Below are 22,327 nucleotides of genomic sequence, written 5' to 3' on the forward strand. Positions count from 1 at the left end.
ATGGCGTCTCATGCGAACAATCAGATGGAGCAATGTCTCCAATCAATTTGGGCCCACGTCCTCAACATATCTAATGTCCCCCTCGACCAGTCCTTCCTATCCTTAGGCGGAGACTCTATTTCTGCAATGCAGGTCGTTGGTCAGTGCCGCAAGGACGGTTTGAGTCTTGGCGTCCAAGATGTTCTACGAAGTCGATCCATCACCCAGCTGGCGACTGCGGTCAAAGAGGTTGAAAGCTCTTCATACGACCACGAGGAGTACTTTGACGAAGACTTCGACCTTTCACCGATCCAGTCTCTCTACTTCCAACGGCCAAATACAGACGGCCACTTTAATCAATCATTCTATCTTCGGGTCGCACGAATAACCAGTGCAAATGAATTTCACGCTGCAGTTAGACAGCTTGTCACTCGTCATTCGATGCTACGCGCACGTTTCTCCCATTCAGCTGAACACGGATGGCAACAGCGTCTCACCAGTATGTCACCCCACGTGACCCTGCTTTGTTCCATCTCCTTGCTCAGTTCGAGCCTTCATACATATAATTGACTTGAATCTACTATTCCCGCAGCTAATAGTTACTTTAGATGACATCGAAGGGTCTTATCGCTTCCGCCATTCTACCGTTACCTCCCAAGCCACGATAGACGCCTCCATTGAGGATACGCAGCAATGCCTTGATCATGCCGCTGGGCCACTGTTCGCCGCCGAGTTCTTTGATTACGGAACTCAGCAATTTGCGTTTCTCACTGGCCATCATCTCGTTGTTGATCTAGTCACGTGGCGACTGCTGTTGGAAGAGCTCGAAGAAATCTTGAAAGGTGGGCAGCTCTTGGCGCCAGCACTTCCATTCCAGAAATGGGCGGAACTGCAACAGGAGCATGCAGAGTCTCTGGAGCTCAATGAGATTCTTCCCGAAGTCGATGTCCCACACATGGACTTCTCATATTGGGGCATCCAGCACCAGGATAACACCTACGGCAATGCAAGCCATGCCAGCTTTGAGCTTGACAACGAGCTCAGCTCGGCATTTCTCACGACTTGCCACAATGCCTATAAGACGGAGCCGGTTGAAGTCTTGCTTGCGTCTCTGATTCAATCTTGGTCTCTAGTTTTCACTGACCGACCAATTCCCGCGATATTCAATGAAGGCCATGGCCGCGAGCCATGGGACTCCAGTATCGATATCACTCGTACGGTGGGATGGTTCACTGCTTTGTCACCCATCCTCGTGACGCCATCCGAGAAACTCACAGATACAGTCCGTAAGATAAAAGATTTCAAACGCCGGATTCCTGGCAACGGTCGGCCATACTTTGCACGTCGATGCCTCACCGAGGATGGCCGCGAACACTTCAAGTCCCACTGGCCAATGGAGATCTTGTTCAATTATCTTGGCCAATATCAGGTATGTCGAAAGTCTCATTCATTGTCGCTGTTCCACTAATATGGTTGTTAGCAACTTGAAAGGGCAGACGCTCTTCTTCAGCCAGTGGGCAAGATGGCTGGTGAGACTGGTAAAGCTGGCGGTACTTCTGACTTTGGCCATAGTACTTGCAGATGGGGACTTTTCGAAATCTCCGCCTTTGTCTTCAAAGGCCGTCTCAAGGTTGCATTTACTTTCAACCGTGATATGCTCCATCAGGCACATGTTTTGAGATGGGTTTCAGAGTGCGAAGCAACCATTTCAAACATGATCCGCGGACTCAATGTGTTGGAGCCAAAGCCAACGCTTAGCGATTTTCCGCTTTTGTCTCTGACCGAAGAAAGCTTCAACTCCATTCTTGATAGACTTTCGGCCATGGGAATTCCTGACACCGAAGTGGAAGACATATATCCCTGCTCCAGCATGCAGGAAGGTCTATTACTATCACAGACTAAAGATGCTGGGTACTATGCTGCTGCTACACTTCATGAAGTTTTAGCGCCAGAGTCCCAGATGTCTTGGAAGATTGTTGCTGAGGCTTGGCAACAGGTTGTCAAGCGCCATCCAGCGTTGCGAACTGTTTTCGCCGAGAATGTGGGTGTTAAGGGTCTCTACAACCAGATTGTCCTCAAGAACATTGAGGCCAACATTGTCCGCCTTGAGGCTGCAGATGAACATGATGCTATCAGAATCATTGAGCAGCAGCGATCTATGTCTTACAATGACGGTCAATGCCCAAACCATCGCCTAACAATATGTGAAACGGCCGACGGAAGGATATTTTGCTCCCTGGATATTAGCCATGCGATCATGGATGGGCATTCTATGAGCTTACTTATTAGTGAGTTGAGGACAGCATGTCAGGGACAACTTACACTGGACTGTACTCCGCTCAGCGCATACATTGCGTGGCTTACCCGGCAGCCAGCAGAAGCCAGTCTGGACTTCTGGAAGTCCTACTTACATGGTAGTGAGATCTCTTCATTTCCCGTTCTTGACGATGGACAAGGCCAGGTCCTGGAAAAGAAGCTCGTCACGATTCGTATGGATCTGTCTAGCATCAGCTTGCCCGAATTCCAATCCTTCTGCAACGCCAACGGTATCACGCTGTCAAATGTCTTTCACACTGCATGGGCGCTTACGCTTAGTTGCTATATTGGTAGCGATGATGTCACGTTTGGATACCTGACATCTGCAAGGGATTCGGAAGAAATTGAAAACGTGGAGAGCATCGTCGGTCCATTGATCAATACTCTGGTCTGTAGGGTAAACTTTTCCGATGGATCCCGGTGTCTGCTCGATGTGTTACAAGACGTTCAAAGAGACTACATGGAGGCTCTCCCACATCGTCACACCGCACTTGCTGATGTTCAACATGCCCTCCAATTGTCGGGCGCGAACTTGTTCAACACCGCGCTGTCGTACCGTCGCTTGCCTCAGGAACAGGCTGTCGATCTTTCCGGAGTCCGCTTACAGGAAGTTCGCCCAATCTATGACCCGACTGAGTAAGTTACAGATTGAAGATTCAAGTCTCAAACAAACAACTCCGCCATTCCTTTACTAACATTATGCCTAGGTATCCGGTCAGTATTAATATTGAAGTTGGTGAGGACAGCGCAGCAATCGATCTCGATTATTGGACGGATCACCTCACTGCGGTTCAAGCTACAAACGTCGCTGACACTTTTATTCGAGCTTTGGAAAATATCGTTTTCCATGCGAAGCGACGCATTTCAACTCTGGAACATATCAGCCCAAAACATCTTCAGCAAATCCACGACTGGAACATCATGCCAGCAACCATCAATGAATGTGTACACGACAGATTTTCTCAATGGGCTACCCGCCAGCCCGATGCTCAGGCAATATGTGCACATGACGGAGAGTATACGTACGCTGAGTTGGACGTCGTTACCGATCGATTAGCACATCATCTCGTCCAGCTAGGCGTCGCGCCCGAGACATTTGTACCAACATGTTTTGATAAAAGCATGTTTGCTATCATCGCCATGCTATCCGTTATCAAGGCAGGTGGCGCTGCTGTTCCTCTTGACGCTACGCATCCTGCGAACGCCTTGCAGACACGTCTTGAGGACGCTGACTCGAAGATTGTTCTGACGACAGCTGCCCGCGCCGAAAAATTTGAAGGACTCATAGACAAGGTGATTGTTGTAGATGACTCGCTATTACAAAGTCTTCCAGCAGTTCGAGGCCCAATCTACACCGGTGTACAGCCGCATCATCCAGTCTTCGTCATCTTCACCAGTGGTAGCACCGGAAGACCCAAGGGAGTGGTCCTCGAGCATTCTGCTATCGTCACCAGTGCTGAAGCACACGGAACAAAGATTGGTCTGGACCATAACTCGCGCATGCTGCAGTTCGCCTCTTACACATTCGATAACTCACTCGAAGAGATGTTTACTACCCTCCAGAGGGGAGGTTGCGTGTGTGTCCCTTCTGAGGCTGACCGGGTCAATGATCTCGCTGGAGTTGTAACCAGGCTTAATGTCAACATAATGGACCTCACGCCCACAGTGGCTTCTTTGCTTTCTCCAGAAGAGGTTCCAACGTTGAAGCGATTGTGTCTTGGAGCGGAGCCGTTGACCAAGGCATTGATCGAGCTTTGGAGCCAACATGTATCGGTTGTCGGCCAGTATGGGCCCAGCGAAGCGTCAATCAACTCGGCATTCAAGGACTTTAGTGATGGTCGTGGTGAAGCAACTAATATCGGCAAAGCTATCGGCTGCGTCGCGTGGGTTGTCGATCCTGAAAACCGCAATCGCTTGATGCCAATAGGATGTAAAGGAGAGCTTCTTCTTGAAGGGCCTATTCTCAGCCGTGGCTATCTGAATGACGCTGAAAAGACGCAGGCTGCTTTCATCACCGATCCCGAGTGGGCTAGCGTTACAGGAACGACCGGGCGCCGCTTCTATTGCACCGGAGACCTTGTTCAGTATACTTCAGACGGTGAAATGATGTATCTGGGTAGGAAAGACTCGCAAGTCAAGCTTCACGGGCAGCGCATTGAGTTGGGTGAGATTGAGCACCACCTCAAGCTCAACCTAGCGACCGGCGCCAAATCGGCTGTCGAACTGGTCAAGTTCAACGACAGCAATTCTACTAAAGCTCTGGTAGCATTTTTGTGCTTTTCTGAAAGGGAAGAAACAGTGGCCATCAGCGAAATGACCGAATCGTTGCGAGCTATGGCGAAACAGGCCGAAATGGCTCTTGCCAATGCGCTACCAGTTTATTATGTTCCTTCGGTTTTTATGCCAGTCACGCGCATGCCCATGACGACCTCAGGCAAGCTGGACCGAAAAGTTCTACGAGCCTTAGCAGCGGCAGTTTCAGATTCGCAGCTCGCATCGTACCGCCTAGCAGGAAAGAGTGGCCGCGCACCCGAGGGGCATACGGAAGTCTCTTTGGCGCACGTATGGGCTTCTGTGCTGAATCTCAGCGGTGGAGCAAGCGGAATTGGCGCAGAAGATTCCTTCTTTCGCCTCGGCGGTGATTCAATCAGTGCCATGAGACTGGTGACTGCGGCTAGGAAAGAGGGCATTCTTCTCAACGTGGCCAATGTCTTCTCACATCCAAAGTTAATTGACCTCGCCGCCACTGCCATTGTTTCGTCCGAAGAAATATCGCTTGTCACGGACGTGAAACCCTTTGAGATGCTCCCAGCAGTCAACCGCCATGCTGTTCTGGCGCTCGCAGCCTCAGAATGCGGGGTTTCCCCAGATTCGATTGAAGACATCTATCCATGCAGCAAGCTTCAGGAGGGCCTCATAATGCTGACCAACAAAGACCCGGGTACCTATGTAGTGCAGCCTGTCTACAAATTGCCTTCAGATATCGACATCCCACGCTTCAAAGCCGCTTGGAAAGCAGTAGTCGCTGCCGAACCCATCCTTCGTACACGTATCGTTTACTCTGAAAGCTATGGCTTTCTTCAAGTTGTTCTGCAGGAGGAGCTTCCATGGCACTCCCTTTCCCAAATACAGCACATCGACGAAAGTACCAGAAGGCTTCCTGCCAAAAACGGGGCGCCTCTTACCACTCTTACTCTCGTGGGAGAGAGCACCGCCACCCCAGTGTTCGTCTGGACAGTTCATCATGCGATTTACGACGGTTGGAGCTGGACAAACTTGTTTCGCAAAGTGGAAATGCACTACCGTAACGATATGCAAGACATGCCTGCTACGGTTCCTTACTCACGCTTTGTCAAGTATCTTTGCTCCTTGGATCAGAAGGAGTCCGATGCGTTCTGGATGTCACACCTGGACAACGCGACAGCAACTCAATTTTGCCAATTGCCTTCTCCTGATTATCATGTTGAGACCAACGGCCAGCTGGTCCATCGTATCCAGCTGAAGCGAAATACGGAACTGGAAGTAACGGTACCCTCGATAATTCGAGCTGCATGGGGCCTTCTTCTTGCGACATATTCAGGTTCAGATGATGTGGTATGGATGGAAACGAACAGCGGCCGGGAGGCCGTCGTTCCTGGTATTGAGGCTATAATTGGCCCCACCATCACAACCGCACCTGCTCGGTCACAACTTGACCGTGGGTTGACAGTTCACGAATATCTGAAAGAAACACAGAAACAATCATCTTTGTCTCTGCCTTACCAGTTCGCCGGTCTACAACATATCCGCAGACTCAACTCAGAGACGGCGGCAGCCTGCGAGGCCCAGAGCTTCTTAGGTATCGAGGCGGCTGATGATATTGATTCCCACAGCTCGCTTTGGCGGATGGAGAGTAGTAACACCGTTGGTACCAACTTCCTGAACTACGCCTTTATCTTCAATTGCAAAGTGGACTCAACTGGCGTCCGCGTGGAAGCATTGTTCGATGATCGTGTTGTCGAAAGGTGGCTCGTCGAGCGTATCACTCAGCAATTTGAGTTCCTGCTCTGTCAACTGAATGACAACATCAATATGGACAAGAAGCTGGACGATGTCGAATTGCTAAATCCCGCTGACCGAGACATGATAAGTGCATGGAACAGCCAGCCTGTACCGATCATCCCCAGATGCATTCACGACGTCATTCAGGAAGACCAGTCCGCGCGAAGGCCCGCAGCACCTGCTATCGACGCTTGGGACACTGGTGTCATGAGTTACCAGGAGCTTGATGAACGCGCTACAGCACTTGCATACCGACTGACAGCCTTAGGCGTGAAGCCTAGACAATTCGTGCCGCTTTGTTTTGACAAGTCGGGCTGGACGATCGTTGCTATACTTGCTGTTCTCAAGACAGGTGCTGCTTTCGTCCCTCTGGACTTCGAGGCTCCTGTCCTCCGGCTTCGTGAGATAGTGGGTGATGTAGGAGCAGAGTTACTTCTTTGCGCGCCGCAATATGAAGAGCTGTGTGAATCGATTCCCTGCAGAGCCCAGGTGGTGGATCGAGAGTCAACCGTCTACAACAAGCCACATCTTCCATATCTTCCTTCGGTTGATTTCAATGACCCAGCGTATGCATTCTACACTTCTGGGTCGACTGGAAAACCAAAAGGGGCTGTGGTCAATCATGTGCATTGGGTCACTAGCTCCACGGCCTTCGCTCCAGGCTGGAAGATTTCCGAGACTTCCAGGATTCTCCAATTCGCTTCCTACACATTCGATGCCTGCTTGATTGAAATCTTCACTACTCTCATGAATGGCGGTACCGTATGCGTTCCAGACCAGGCCGCTCGGACGAACGATCTTGTGGGAGCTATCAACCAGTTCAATGTGAACTGGGCTGCCCTAACACCTTCAGTCGTCCGTACAATGACCCCATCGCAAGTTCCGCTTCTCAAAACATTGTTCTTGGTTGGAGAAGCCATGTCTCAGCAGGATCTCACGACATGGGCGGACAAGGTCACACTCGGCAACGGCTATGGTCCAACTGAATGCGCTTGTGTAGCTACTTGTAATATTATGACGTCCCGCACACGACCAAACAATCTGGGCGATGTTGTCACAGCCAGAGGTTGGATTGTTTCGCGTAACAATCCCCACATGCTTGCACCTGTCGGAGCTGTTGGCGAGTTGCTGCTAGAGGGTGGTGCAGTGGGTGCGGGATACCTCAACAACCCGGAAAAGACAGCAGAGGCATTCCTCACAGCTATAAGATGGTCAACGGATTTGCTTGGCATGTACGACAGCAAACCCCTACGCATCTACAAGACTGGAGACTTGGTGAAGTACAATGAAGACGGTACAATGCTGTACCTTGGTCGCAAGGACTTTCAAGCTAAGGTTCGGGGCCAGCGATTGGAATTATCCGAAGTCGAACATAAGCTCCTTGACGATCATATGGTACAGAGCGCTCTCGCCTCTGTTCCTGCTAAGGGCCCCTGTGCCAAACGGCTAGTCGCAATACTTTCACTACAGAACATGCCGGCCACCGCATTGGGCACTGCAAGCCCACTGCAGATCATATCTCAAGAGATTGCTTCACCGAATATCGCCAGTATCAGGGACAGCCTTTGTGAACGCTTACCAACTTACATGATCCCATCTTTGTGGGTTGCTATCAATCGCTTCCCTTTGATGCCATCTGGAAAGCTAGATCGAAGACGCGCGGCGCAATGGTTGGAGCAAATGGACCAAGCTACTTATCGATTGATTTCGACAATGGGTTCAGAAGCTCCTAATACGAACAGTGGATCTTCTATCGAACACAAGCTACAAGAGATATTCGCCAAAGCATTGAACCTTCCTGCTAGCGATATTCGGCTCAACCAGTCCTTCTTACATCTTGGCGGCGATTCGATTGCAGCTATGCAAGTTTCATCACAATGTCGCGCACAGGGCCTCCCAATTAGCGTAAAAGACATTATTCGTGCAAAGTCAATCACAGCTTTAGCTTCTACAGTCGACCTCTCTCAAAACTCCGAGCCTGCCCCTGAAGCCACAGAATACTCTCTGTCTTTTGGTCTTTCACCGATTCAAAGGGTGTTCTTCGAAACCGTTGGTGACTCATACAATCACTTCAACCAGGCTGAGACATTGCGTCTTTCTCGAAACATCGAGGAGAGTGAACTTCGAACTGCACTTGTGGCCCTGGTCAAAATTCATCCCATGCTCCGAGGACGCTTTACCAGGAATGAAGTGGGAATCTGGAAGCAGCGCGTCGAACAAGATATCGAAAATTCTTTCAGGCTACAGCGCCACCGCGTCCAGAAAACGAGCGATCCAAAACTACAGCGCGCGTTTGACAATAGCCAGACGAGCTTGAACATCACCAGTGGTCCAACTTTCGCCATTGATCTATTCGAAATTGAGGATGACTTCTCCCAAGTGTTAACACTGGTTGCTCATCACCTTGTCATTGACATTGTTTCGTGGGGTGTTCTTCTCGAAGATCTCCAGGCGTTGTTAAATGGAGTGCAGCCTTCTCCTCAGAGTCTGCCCTATCATGCATGGCTACAACAGCAGTTCCTACAAATCAAACAAGAGAATCCTGGGAACTGCTTCCCCACCGTGGAAGTTGCGCCTGCCAATTTTGATTACTGGGGTATGGAAGGACGACCTAATCTCAATGGTGATTTGATTAGTGAAGACGTAGGGTTGTCCACTCGTGACACAATGCTGCTTCTTGGCGCCCAAGATGCTTTAGCAACGGAGATTGTCGATATCCTGGTTGCCGGACTTCTCGAATCTTTCCGTAAAACATTTCCAGATCGGTCTCCCGTTGCGATACATAACGAAGGTCATGGCAGAGAGACATTCAACTCTCGTCAGGATCTATCTCGGACAATTGGTTGGTTTTCCACCGCGACTCCGATTTACCTCCCTATTTCTGCAGATGAGAGGACGGATATCATCAGCACCATCCAGTGGGTCAGGGATTTCAGGCTCAGAACTCCAGACAAAGGAAGACCGTATTTTGCCTACAGAAATCTGACTGAAGAAGGCCGGAAACGATTTGATAGTCACTGGCCAGCTGAGGTTTTGTTTAACTATGTTGGAAGGCTTCAACACCAAGATCGTAAAGATAGCATATTTACTGCTCTTACCGGCCTGAAATCTAAAGAGATTGGAGACGAGGTTCCTCGTCTTGCTCTTTTCGAAGTCACTGCTGCAATTTCCAAAGGAGCCATCAACATATCCTTTGATTGGAACCGCAACATGTAAGTCCGCTTGTAAAATTTAAATATCCTTTTCTTCTCATCAAGATTACTTGAGTTATTCATTTAAACGTACTGACAATGTTGGTTTCTACTAGGAATCGGCAGCAAGAGATCCGCGAATGGGTTGGACAATGCCGTCAGACGCTTGTTAATGCTATCGATGAACTGTTACAAGCTCAACAAGAGCAGAGCCTCAAGAACTTTCGAAGTTTGCCGCTGCTCTATAATGGTCTCGATAGGATCAAAAATGCCCTTCCTGCGGGCTTGAATCTTGACGACATTGAGGACATCTACCCTGCTTCTCCTATGCAACAAGGACTGCTCTTCACGCAATCTCGAAATCCTGACTTATATACATATCAGACAATATGCCAGGTCAAATCAACCGACAACAGTCCGGTCGACCCTCATCGACTTGCCGAAGCATGGCAGGTGGTGGTTCATCGCCACCAAGCCTTACGAACCATCTTCATCGATGGCCTTGCCAAAGACGGGTCCAAAGACCAAATTGTGGTCAAAAACAAGGCCGGAAGAGTCCAATTGTTTGCGGACTGCGACGACCGTCGTATCAAAGAAATGCTACGTGGCCTAGGTTCAATTGATTGTCGAGAATTCACCCCTCCGCACAGAATGACTATCGCAAAAACAAAGTCCAACGAAGTGTGGATGAAGCTTGAGATCAGTCACGTGATCAACGACGGTACTTCTGTCTCAAACATGCTTATTGATCTCGCTCGTGCGTACGCGAAGAAGCTATCGCTAGCAGACATTGGACCTCTTTACTCCGATTACATTGAGCACGTTCTCTCGATGCCGAGAGATGGTGATCTGGCTTACTGGAAGTCGTACCTTTCGGGAATTGAGCCTTGCTTCTTCCCGACTCTCAACGACGGGAAGCCGCTTGCGCGTGAGCCTGCTTCAGTCGTTGTTGATATAAGCAACATCGATCCAATTCAAGCATTCTGCAAGCAAAATGGGGTCACTCTTTCTAACCTGCTTCAACTTACTTGGGCTTTGACTCTACACTGTGAGTACACTTACGGTCCAGTATCAACTTTCTGTTCTTCGCTAACTATTGTCTTCTTCCAGACTATGTCGGCGCCTTTGATGTGTCCTTTGGCCTGGTAGCATCCGGTCGGGACATACCTGTCACCAATATTGAGTCTGCTGTAGGCTGCTTCATTACCATGCTTTGTGGTCGTCTAGTATTCTCAGACAACACAACGATTGCCGAACTTCTCGAATCTCTTCAAACGAGTTCCACAGATGCGCTGTCTCACCAAAATTGCTCGCTTGCCGATGTTCAGCATGAGATGCAATTACCCGCACTCTTCAATACAGCTTTCACATTCCAGCGCCGCAGTCTCTCACGCGACCCTGATCAGATAGCACTTGTTTACGAGGACATGGAGGCGGACGATTCCGGGGAGTATATCGTCACTGTCAATGCGGATGTCATGGACGACAGTATCACTATCGATTTTGGGTATTCACGAGACAAGATCATTCCTACCCAGGCTCAGAATATGGCGGATACATACGAGAAGATCTTGGATATCATTGTAGGTAGCGTGGCCAGCGAACTCACGGTTGGGAGTGTGGATGCATCTACCGAAAGCAGCCTTCGCCAGATTCTGGGTTGGAATGCAGAACTCCCTCCACCCATCAACCGTTGTGTACACAAAGTCATCCATGATCAAGCTCTAACGAGGCCGCGCATGACGAAGGCCGTTGAGGGATGGGATGGTTCGTTCACCTACCAGGAGTTTGACAGGGTCACTGATCAGTTGGCGGCTCATCTTCAGTCTATTGGCATCAAGACCGAGACTTTTGTTCCCATATTGTTCGAGAAGTCATCATGGGCAATTGTCAGCATGATAGCTATCATGAAAGCAGGGGGCGCGTATGTTCCTCTTGATCCCAAACACCCGCAGACGCGTCTTCGCGAACTCATAGAGGACGTCGGGGCCGAGGTTGTCTTATGCTCCCGCAAGTATCAAGCAACCGCATCGGAGGTGGCCAAGAGACCCTTCATAGTTGACCAGCGCTCGATCCGGAAGCTAGCAACGCCTGCTTCTAGCGCACTTCTTGCAGCAGCAACTCCTGAGAACGCAGCGTACTGCCTGTTTACGTCTGGTACCACTGGAAAGCCGAAGGGGACAATTATCTCTCACAGAGCATTTTGCACAAGTGCAGCTGCCTTCACGCGTCGCATGAACATTAATGCTACGTCGCGCACTTTCCAGTTCGCATCGTACACCTTTGACGCCAGCTGCATAGAAATCTTGTCCGCATTGACAGTGGGTGCGACAGTTTGTGTACCCTCGGAAGATGACAGGATGAATAACTTGGCTGGTGCAATCCGCAAGTTGAAGGCCAATTGGTCGCTGCTGACCCCTTCTGTTCTTGGTACTGTTGAGCCAGAGCGCGTTCCCTGCTTGAAGACTCTCGTTTCCGGAGGCGAAGCACTCCCTGGGCATATCCTGAAGAAATGGGGTACCAGCACATGCTTTATCAATGGTAAGTGTCTCAATTGTCTCCGTTGAGATTTATTAGCTAACAGAAAATGTAGCATATGGACCAACAGAATGTGCTGTTGTAGCAGCTACTGCATACAAGTCCACGCTCGATCACAAACTCATCGCATCCGAACCTGGTACCATTGGTACTGGAAGCGGATGTCGTTTGTGGATTGTTCACCCACGAAATCACGACAAGCTTATGCCGGTAGGCACCGTGGGTGAATTGGTCATTGAGGGACCGACTGTTGCTCGTGGGTACTTGAACGAGGAAGAAAAGACAAGAAAAGCCTTCATCACTAATCCTTTGTGGACTGCGACGATCGCTGCGCGAGATGGCGCATTCGAGACTGTTCGCATGTACAAGACGGGCGACTTAGTTCGCTATAATAGTGATGGTTCTGTGAGTTATGTCGGACGCAAAGACACGCAAATCAAGCTCAATGGACAGCGTGTTGAGCTGGGTGAAATTGAGTACCACGTGAGCCAGAACCTGCCAGAGAACGTGCAATCAGCCGTCGAACTGATTGCACCGTCGACCCGAAGCTCAGCAAAAGCTCTCGCAGTATTTTTCTCACTTGTACAACCTTGTATTGTAGAAGAAGAACAAGATTTACAGCATGCGACGGCTGGTGATACAGGTTCTGATGAATTACTTCTTCCTCTGGACGACCAACTGCGAGACATCTGTAAGAATGCAGAAAACGGTCTCGCAGGCTCGCTACCGACATACATGATCCCTTCTATCTTCATACCGGTCAAGAAGATGCCATGGACGTCGGCTGGAAAATTGGATCGAAACCGTCTACGAGTGTCTGTACAAGATCTTAGCCGTGAAGCGTTAGCCATGTACCGACTCAGCAGTATGGCAAACAAGAAGCAGCCTACCACAGATGCGGAGAAGAAGATTCACAGTGCTGTTTGCGCAGTGCTGAATCTACCTCCTTCCTCGGTCAGTATTGATGACAGCTTTATCCGTCTCGGTGGCGACTCAATCTCATCCATGCGCCTCATTGCGAAGGTGCAGACTGAACAACTGGAGCTATCCTTCATCGATATCTTCAAATCACCCAAGCTCGCTGATCTGGCCAAGATTGCCTCTCGCACTACTAGTGCTAGCCAACATGAGAAATCGTTAAAGCCATTTGATCTTCTTCGAGAACCTCTCAAGACATCTGATGTTCTTGACCATGTTACGGAGCAATGCCAGATATTCAGCGCTCATGTTCAGGACATCTATCCAACTAGTCCACTTCAAGATGCACTTGTCACTCTCACCATCAAGCAGCCGGGAGCATATGTCGCGCAGCATGTTCTTGCGCTTCCACAATCTGTGGATATGGCCAAGTTTAGATCAGCCTGGGAAAAGGCTGTGGGGGAGATCGATATTCTACGCACTCGAATCATCCAACTTGCATCTGGTACATTTATGCAGGTTGTGCTTAAGGAGGACAGGATTTTGTGGAACGAAGCAAGCTCGCTTCGAGATGTTCAAGCAGAAGCGCTAAGAATCCCCTCAAACCTTGGTGGCAACCTTGCTGCTTACACGATTGTCACTACCAAGTCTAATCAGCGGTACTTTGTGTGGACATTGCACCATGCTCTCTACGATGGCTGGAGTATCTACTTGATGCTGCAGCGCGTCCAGCAAATCTACATGAAAGGCGCATCGACCATGGTGCAAACCCCTTACGCTCGATTCATCCAATACTTATCCAACACAGATGATAATGTCTCGAAGGAATACTGGAAAACAAGTCTCAACGGAACTGACGCATATCAGTTTCCCAGATCTTCGCAGGTCAACGCCAAAGACAAGCCAAATGGCCAAACACTTCATCATCAGATGAAACTTGCGCCGCACAAGCATGTCGATGTTACGCCCGCAAATGTTATTCGAGCGGCTTGGGCTATAGTACTTGCGGCCTACACAAACAGTAACGACGTAGTCTTTGGAGAGACCCTCACTGGACGCGACATCTCCGTCAGTGGCATCATGGACGCATGTGGGCCTGTCCTGACGACTATTCCGACAAGAGTAAAGATCGACAGTGGAGCGACCATTCGTGAACTTCTTCAAGCAATAGCATCCACTGTTACCGAGCGCATACCACACCAGCACTATGGTATACCTGCAATCAAAGCGATCGGAAACGAGGCAGCAGCTGCCTGCGATTTCCAGAATCTTATGGTAGTTCAAACAGACAACGAGGCACTGAACAACTCCATGTGGTCAACCCACGACAACGGCAACCAAAGCAATTTCTTCACGTACCCCTTGGTCGTGGAATGTAACATTGGATCTTCCAGCACTAATGTCCTCATGCATTTTGATGCAGACGTCATCTCCCCGTGGCATGTTCAGCGTCTTGCTTATCAGTTTGAGTCTGTACTGAACCAAGTCCAAAGCGCGACTCGCATCAGCCAAGTTAGTGTCTTCAGTGATCAGGACAAGCAGCTCATCCGTGAATGGAACACTCGAGAGCCCCTATTGGTTGAAGATACTATACCAGTTGTATTCCAAAAGAACGTGATTGCTCAACCCAACGCAGTCGCAGTTGCAGCGTTCGATGGTGAACTCACGTACGCTGAACTTTTCAAGTACGCGACAAACCTGGCACATGAACTCCTCAATCTCGGAGCTGGTCCCGAAACGCTCGTCCTGATATGCTTGGATAAATCTCTCTGGACAATTGCTGCGATGATGGGCATTATTCTGGCTGGTGCTGCCTATGTACCATTGTCGCCAGAACACCCTCCTTCCCGACATGAACAGATTATCGAGACATGCAAATCTTCCATCATTCTATGCTCACCGTCATACAAGTCTCGGTTCGAAGCACTGGTAAAACACGTTTGGATTGTTACAGGGGACTCTATACGGAAACTTCCCGCGCCCGAAGCGCCACTGACCCAGAAGATCAGGAGCAATAATACTTGCTATGTCATCTTTACCTCTGGAAGTACTGGAGTCCCTAAAGGCGCCGTAATAGAGCATAGGAATGTCACGTCAAACGCCATCGCGATCGGTGAAGGATCCTATGTAACTCCTACTTCGCGAGTGATCCAGTTCAGTACCCTGGTTTTCGACGCTTCTGTACTTGAAATCTTCGTAACTCTTCTCCTTGGAGCCACTGTTTGTGTACCATCTGAAGAGCAACGTACTGCCGATCTGGCTTCGGCCATGACTTCTTTGAAGGCTGATTGGGCTTTCATGACCCCATCAGTCGCCAGTACGCTTGAAGGGCCCCAGTCTGTTCCTACCCTGAAAACACTCTGTGTCGGAGGCGAAACAATGACTACTGAGGTGATCAACAAGTGGGCATCTGGAGTCAGGTTATTGAATGTGTACGGACCGACAGAGTGCTGCATCTTCGCGCTCACAAATGATAAGGTTCGGGAGCAACGTTCACTTTCCAATATCGGAAATGTGCTTAAAGCAGGGCGTGGCTGGCTCACCAATCACAACGACCCCCATAAGCTTGCTCCTGTTGGATCGACGGCCGAGCTATGTTTGGAAGGATCAAATGTTGGACGAGAATACTTGAACGATCCTAAACGAAGCGCAGAGGCTTTTGTCGAAAACCCGGCTTTTCTCAAAGACTTCTCTAGTTCTGTTAGGAACCGCATCTATCGTACTGGAGATCTTGTCTCCTATGATCCTGATGGTTCAATCAAGTATATGGGACGAAAAGACAACCAGATCAAGCTTGCTGGGCAACGTATGGAGCTTGGTGAAGTCGAACATAACCTTCAAAGAGACAACAGCATTCGTCAACTAGTCGTGCAACTGCCCAAGACTGGTCCATGCGCCAAGAAACTTACTGTTGTTGTCAGCTTCTCTGCCGGTATGGAGGCACATGCAAACACTGAATGGAACACGCCTCTTTCCGATGCACAATCTCTCTCGCTGTTGAATTGCTCGCGAGAGAGGCTGATGGAACGAGTTCCTCCATACATGGTCCCCATCGTCTGGATAGCAGTTCCTCGCATTCCGTCTCTTGTTTCTACTAAATTCGACAAAAAGCTGGTTGGTGCCTGGTTGGAGGGTCTCGATGATTCTACGTATCAGAAGATCATGCAGACTGACTCCACTGGGGATACGGGAGAGGAGATGAGCGATGCTGTTGCCATGCTTCGCGAAATATGGGCGAAGGCGCTGAACATTCCGACTGAGAGGGTCAAGCCTAGCCGATCCTGGCTTTGTAAGTACTCTGGACCTGAAGATCATATGTCATTCATCACTAACTGAGACTAGCACTGGGTGGTGATTCTATAGCCGCCATGAAGATGCTTGCCAGGTGCAGGAGTGAAGGCATCCATCTCACTCTGAACCAGGTGCTACGTGCTAAGTCGCTTGCTCATCTGGCCGATGGCGTGAAGTTTACAGCTACAGTGGCTCACGGCGAAGAGCGACTTGACGAGCCTTTCCAGCTGGGACCTATCCAGCGCTTTTATTTCCAAAGTGAAGGCACAGAACAGAACACGCACTTCAATCAGTCGTCCACATTGCGCATCACTTCGCGCGTGGAGCCCGCTGCTGTGAAACACGCCCTTGATGCCATAGTTGCATGCCACGGCATGCTTCGAGCTCGTTACTCGAAGAACACAGCAGGAGAATGGCAACAGCTCATCAAGCCCGCAGCAAACTCTTACGTATTTGAGGCACATGCCATCTCAGCTGTGGCATCGGCTATCCCTATCGTAGCCAATACGCAGAAGAGTCTTGACATTCGACAAGGCCCTGTCTTCGCCGCGAATCTTTTCGACATCAAGGGTGAACAGATCATTTTCATGGCAGCCCATCACCTTGTTGTCGATCTTGTAAGTTGGGGCATGATCATACAAGACTTAGAAGATCTTTTGGGATCTGCTAGCTCAATCCCAACGCTACAAAAAGGTCTATCATTCCAGGCTTGGTGTGAGAAACAGAGCGTACACGCATTGGACACGCTCCAGCAATCATCAATCCAAAGGCAGCCTCTTGTCGTACAACCAGCGAATCTCTCCTTCTGGGGTATGGACGCAAGATCCAACCTTTACGGGGATGTCGAAAGAGACGATTTTACCATCACCAAGGAGGTCACGGCTATGGCAACAGGCCATCATCATGTGTACAAAACAGACCTTGTCGATATATTCCTTGCAGCTGTTATACATTCCTTCTCACGCGTCTTCATCAATCGCAAGGCTCCGACGGTTTTCAACGAGTCCCATGGTCGCCAAGTGTGGGAATCAAGCAACATAGACCTTTCCCGGACCGTGGGATGGTTTACAACGATGTATCCAGTAACTGTTCCTATTGGTGATGATGAGGATGAAGTTCTTCATACTCTTCGACAAGTCAAGGATACGCGCGGAAAGATCCCGGATAGTGGAAGACCTTATTTCGCACATCGTTTCCTTACGGAGCATGGCAAGCAACAATTTGCAGACCATGCGCCAATGGAAGTCCTTTTCAACTATCTTGGTTACCAAGGAAGTGCTGGCGCTGGGAAATCTTTGCTACAACCTACAAACATTGACAGCGATGATGGAGAAGAGACTGCCGACGTTGGCAAGAAAACCTCCCGCATGGCATTATTTGAAATATCTGCAATTGTGGCTGATGATCAGATCCAGTTCAGCTTCATGTACAACCGCTATTCGAAGAATCAGAAGGGTATTCGCAGGTGGATCGCCGAATGCCAACGGACCCTGGAGGAGATTGCTTCTGAGCTAGCCAAGCTGAACAAGCCTCAACCTACAATGGCAGATCTTCCTCTTTTGCCCTTGGAGTCTTACAGCCGCCTTGATCGGGTACTCAAGACACTACCCGATGTTGGCATATCGTCATTTGATCTTGTGGAGAACATATATCCTTGTTCACCAATCCAGGACGGAATGATTCTCAGTCAAATTAGAGCTCCTGAGTCATACTGGTCTTCAACAGTCTTTGAAGTCAAGGCGCGACGTGGACCAGTCGATACCAAGAAAATCGTTGACGGATGGAGACAAGTTGTCGCTCGTCATCCAGCTTTGCGCACTGTTTTCATCGATAGCGTTTGCAAGGGTGGGGTGTTCGATCAGATTGTACTCAAGAATCCAGACTCTGGAGTTGTCACTTGTACGTGCAGTGACGCAGAGTTGCCCGCGATGCTGCAGTCCATTAAACACAGTTCTCTCAACGGCAAGAAGAAACCGGTCCTCCCGCACCAAGCTGCTGTCATCCAGACCACATCAGGAAGAGTCGTTGTCAAACTCATCGTCAATCACTCGGTGATTGACGGAGGGTCTCTTGCAGTCATCGAAAACGACCTTCAGGAAGCGTACGAAGGGCGCCTGACCGGCGAAGGTCCACTCTACAGCGACTACATCAAGTACCTTCGTGAACTGTCTACAGATGATGCCATCGGATATTGGAAAGCAAAACTTCGTGGTGTTAGTCCCTGCTATTTCCCCACTGCAACTCGAGACACAAGTAAACCACGACAACTCAAATCGTTCGATATGCGTTTCAGCCGCTTTGGAGAGCTCCATGGCCTTGCTGAGACTAGTAACGTCACGTTTGCCAATCTATTCTTGACAGCCTGGGCAATAGTCCTTCGTTCTTATACCAACTCCTCCGACGTTTGTTACGGCTACCTCACTTCTGGAAGGGATGTACCCGTTCCAAATGTAGAGAGCGCTGTCGGAGCATTCCTGAACATGTTGGTATCGCGCGTTGAAATCAACCAGTCTTCTCAATTTCTTCAAGTCACGCAAAAGGTGCAGTCAGATTTCATTGACTCGACTCCGCACCAGCATTGCTCCCTTGCGCAGTTTCAACACGATTTGGGGCTATCTGGAAAGGCTCTTTTCAACACTGCCATCTCGATCCAAAAGCGCAGTGGCCTAGATGAGGAAACGACCAATACAGGCATTGAGTTCGAGCAGCTAGACGGCCATGATCCTAGCGAATTTGCCATCACGGTGAACATCGACGCAACGCGACACGACGAAGGCGTACGCTTCACTTACTGGAACGATGCTGTTACGGATGCTGAGGTGAAGAATGTGTCCTCTCTAATGTCAGCAATCTTGGTGCAAGCTCTACGTGACTCCAAGCAAACAATCGGAGAGCTGGACGCTGTGTTAAATGGAAAGCCGGCACATGCAAGCATAGCACATTTTGCACCACCATCGTTACATTCATCAATTTCCCGATCTGGAACGAACAATTCCAGCACGTCAGCGACCTCTCCACCACAAACACCTCAGATTGTCTTCCCAGATATCGCTGCAGCGGTTCCTGCAACAACAGGAACACCGGATTGGACGAATCTCATTCGGTCCATTGTCAGCGAGATGGTTCCTCAGATCGTCAATCAAATCGTGGCTCAAAACAAGTTGCCGGCAGAAACTACGTCGTCAACTATCGATCAAATGACCACTCAGATGACGGGCATGCTTAGTAGGAAAGCATCTACATCACACCGTGTTCGCGCGAGCCTCGACGGTCCTATGGTTCCCACAGGTTCTACACGAGCCGAATCTGTCCGTTCGCGTCGTCTGAGTCTCGTCAGCAACGCTGAGAGCAGAATACAGACGGCCGCTGACATGGTGGCTACCCTGGGTGCCTATGCTACAGAGGCTTCGCCCAAGGTGGCCCCTGATTTTGTGGAGAAGAAGCTTCTCAACTTGTGGAGTGAGTTGTTAGAAATGGTTGAAGAGTCGATCGAACAAGACGCCAGCTTTTTCCAACTAGGAGGGGATAGCATCATTGCTATGCGTTTGGTTGGTGCCGCAAGAGAAGAGGGACTGTCAATGACTGTCGCAGATGTATTCAAGAACCCTACTTTTGCGGATATGGCCCGCGTGGTACGTGTTGCGGGTGAAGTCATTGACGAAGTCATGTCACGAGCGGGTGGAGAATCAGTAGTTGGTGATGGGGATGTTGGAGATCAATCCAAGCATCGACGTCATGGATCCCGTGGGCGGGCAGCGTCTATCTGGAGTGACATTAATTCCATCGCCTCCGAGCTCAGGAGTGACATGCAAGGATTAACCCTCAATGAGCAGGCAGTTCTTGATGAGCCGGAGGTTACGAAGAACGACACAATGTTCAACAGATGGCAAGGCTTCTCAGCCCCCACTCAAGAACGACCGTCTACGCCACGCAAAGTCACGTACAAGACGTCGCCAATACCACAAACCGTTCATGAAGGGGTAGAGAGCTCGAATATTAAATCTGTCTCTCTCCTTGGCGACCCGAACGTCGATAACGTCATCTCAAAGGTGCAGGTTTTCAAGGGTGGTATCTCGGACATATTTCCTGTGACAGATTTCCAAGCTCTTGCTATTACTGGATCAATCATGGAGTCCAAGTGGATGCTCAATTATTTCTATCTCGATGGACGAGGAACACTGGACCTCCGCAAGCTCAAACAAGCTGCATACCGCATGGTACAAGCCTTTGACATCTTACGCACCGTGTTCGTTCCTTACGGCGATCGCTTCCTCCAAGTCGTTCTTCGTAAACTTCAACCAGAATTTATGTATGAGCAGACGGACGACGATCTTGACACCTTCACCAGAGGCTTGCAGCAAAGGGATCGTGAGATGGGCCCCCGTGTAGGCGAAGCCTTTATTCAGTTTGTGGTTGCGAAGCAAAAGCAAACTGGATCTCACCGTATATTCATGCGGTTGTCGCATGCCCAGTACGATGGCGTATGCATGTCAAAAATCCTTCTTGCACTTCAGGATGGTTACAACGGCCTTCCTGTCTCATCTGCTCCAAGTTTCGGCAACTTTGTTCGAGAGACAGCAAAGACTGTGAGTGGAGCTCACGAACACTGGAGAGAAGTACTCCGTGGATCCAAGATGACTGAGATTGTCAACCGCTTCGGTCCCAATTACCAACGCGCGGCTGGTCGCTCAATCACTCTAGAAAGGAGGGTCGACTCACCCTCGCTCAAGCGTTTCGACATTACCAGTGCCACTATTGCCAAGGCAGCTTGGGCATCGACTCTTGCACGTATCGCCAGCAAGTCCGATATCGTGTTCGGGCACGTCATCTCTGGTCGCAATGGAAGCGTTCAAAACATCGAGAACATCATCGGGCCTTGCTTGAACATGGTTCCTGTTCGTGTCATATACCGACCTGACTGGACTGTCCTCGACCTACTTCAAAACATACAAGACCAGCAGATATCTAACATGCCTTACGAGGCACTTGGTTTCCGCGAGATCACTCGCAACTGCACGGAGTGGCCAGATTGGACCAACTTTTCAAGCATTCTGCAACACGACCAAGGTGCCCAGGTCACTCACCAAACCATGCAACTAGGAGGAGTAGAGTACACTGTCGGCGCCCTCGGATCCCAAGAAGACTTTGCAGACCTTTCTATACACACGATTTCGCGCGCTAACAATGAGATGGAAGTCCGCCTAACATACGCTCCCAACAGCACTATCACCGCGGATTTCGCACAACATGTATTTGAGATGCTTTGCGCCAACGTTATCGCATTCTCCCACAGCCCTCGCGATTTGCTACCATCACCTTCAGAATTCAGCTCTCAGGGCCCAACAACCATCGATCCGGAGAAGATGCGCAAGAGGTCTGCAGAGAAGCAGCCCATCTCTCTTCCAGCAGACACTGGTCTCAACCTCCAAGAGACAAACAAGGTCGCCGAAATCCTGCGCGCTGCATGGGAACAAATCCTCCACGACGAGAACGGCCTACCCGCCCCCGTCGAGTTAAACTCTGACTTCTTCCAGCTCGGCGGCGACATCATGGGCCTAGCGCAAGTCGCATCTATCCTCGACCAAGACGGCCTCAAGGTGCGCGTCGAGGATCTGATCGACAATTCCGTCTTCTTCGATCAAGTAGGCATCGTTGCTGCAGAGCGTAAGAAGGAAATTGATCGTGATGCACAGAACCCTTGGGGAGACAAGGGTAGGTTGAGAGTTGAGGAGAGGCCTAAGGAACGCAGGGGTAGTGCGTTGGGGACGCTGGCTAAGAGGTTTGGATTCAGTAGGAAGGAGAGTCCTAAGGAACTTCCTAAGGCGCCGTGAGCGGGCTTGATGTGGAGTCGGTTATGTTTCTGTTGGTTTTCATGAGTTGTTCGTCTATTGTAGTTGGTTGAGTAATTAGTGTTGATCAGTTTCTGCTTTGATGTTTAACGTAGTTTACAAGCGAGTGACGCGTACAAGCGAGTGACGCACCCCACCAACTTTGCAAACTTCTAAAGCTATACAACTCAACAATATAATAGTATAACATATAGAAGTTAATAT

The 22,327-nt window shown here is 49.7% G+C and overlaps 1 protein-coding gene across 1 annotated transcript; it reads left to right on the forward strand.

The window, feature by feature from the left end:
• On the forward strand, nucleotides 1-22,105 carry COCCADRAFT_6918 (uncharacterized protein; the record flags this gene model as incomplete). Its single annotated transcript, XM_007716347.1, has 8 exons — nucleotides 1-478; nucleotides 588-1,408; nucleotides 1,460-2,931; nucleotides 3,003-9,548; nucleotides 9,644-10,575; nucleotides 10,638-12,068; nucleotides 12,121-16,272; nucleotides 16,326-22,105. The coding sequence occupies 8 exons, from the start codon at nucleotides 1-3 to the stop codon at nucleotides 22,103-22,105; spliced, it is 21,612 nt and encodes a 7,203-aa protein (XP_007714537.1).
• Nucleotides 22,106-22,327: the final 222 nt, after the last annotated feature.

This window comes from Bipolaris zeicola, assembly GCF_000523435.1.
Source record: "Bipolaris zeicola 26-R-13 unplaced genomic scaffold scaffold_136, whole genome shotgun sequence".
NCBI lineage: Eukaryota > Fungi > Ascomycota > Dothideomycetes > Pleosporales > Pleosporaceae > Bipolaris > Bipolaris zeicola.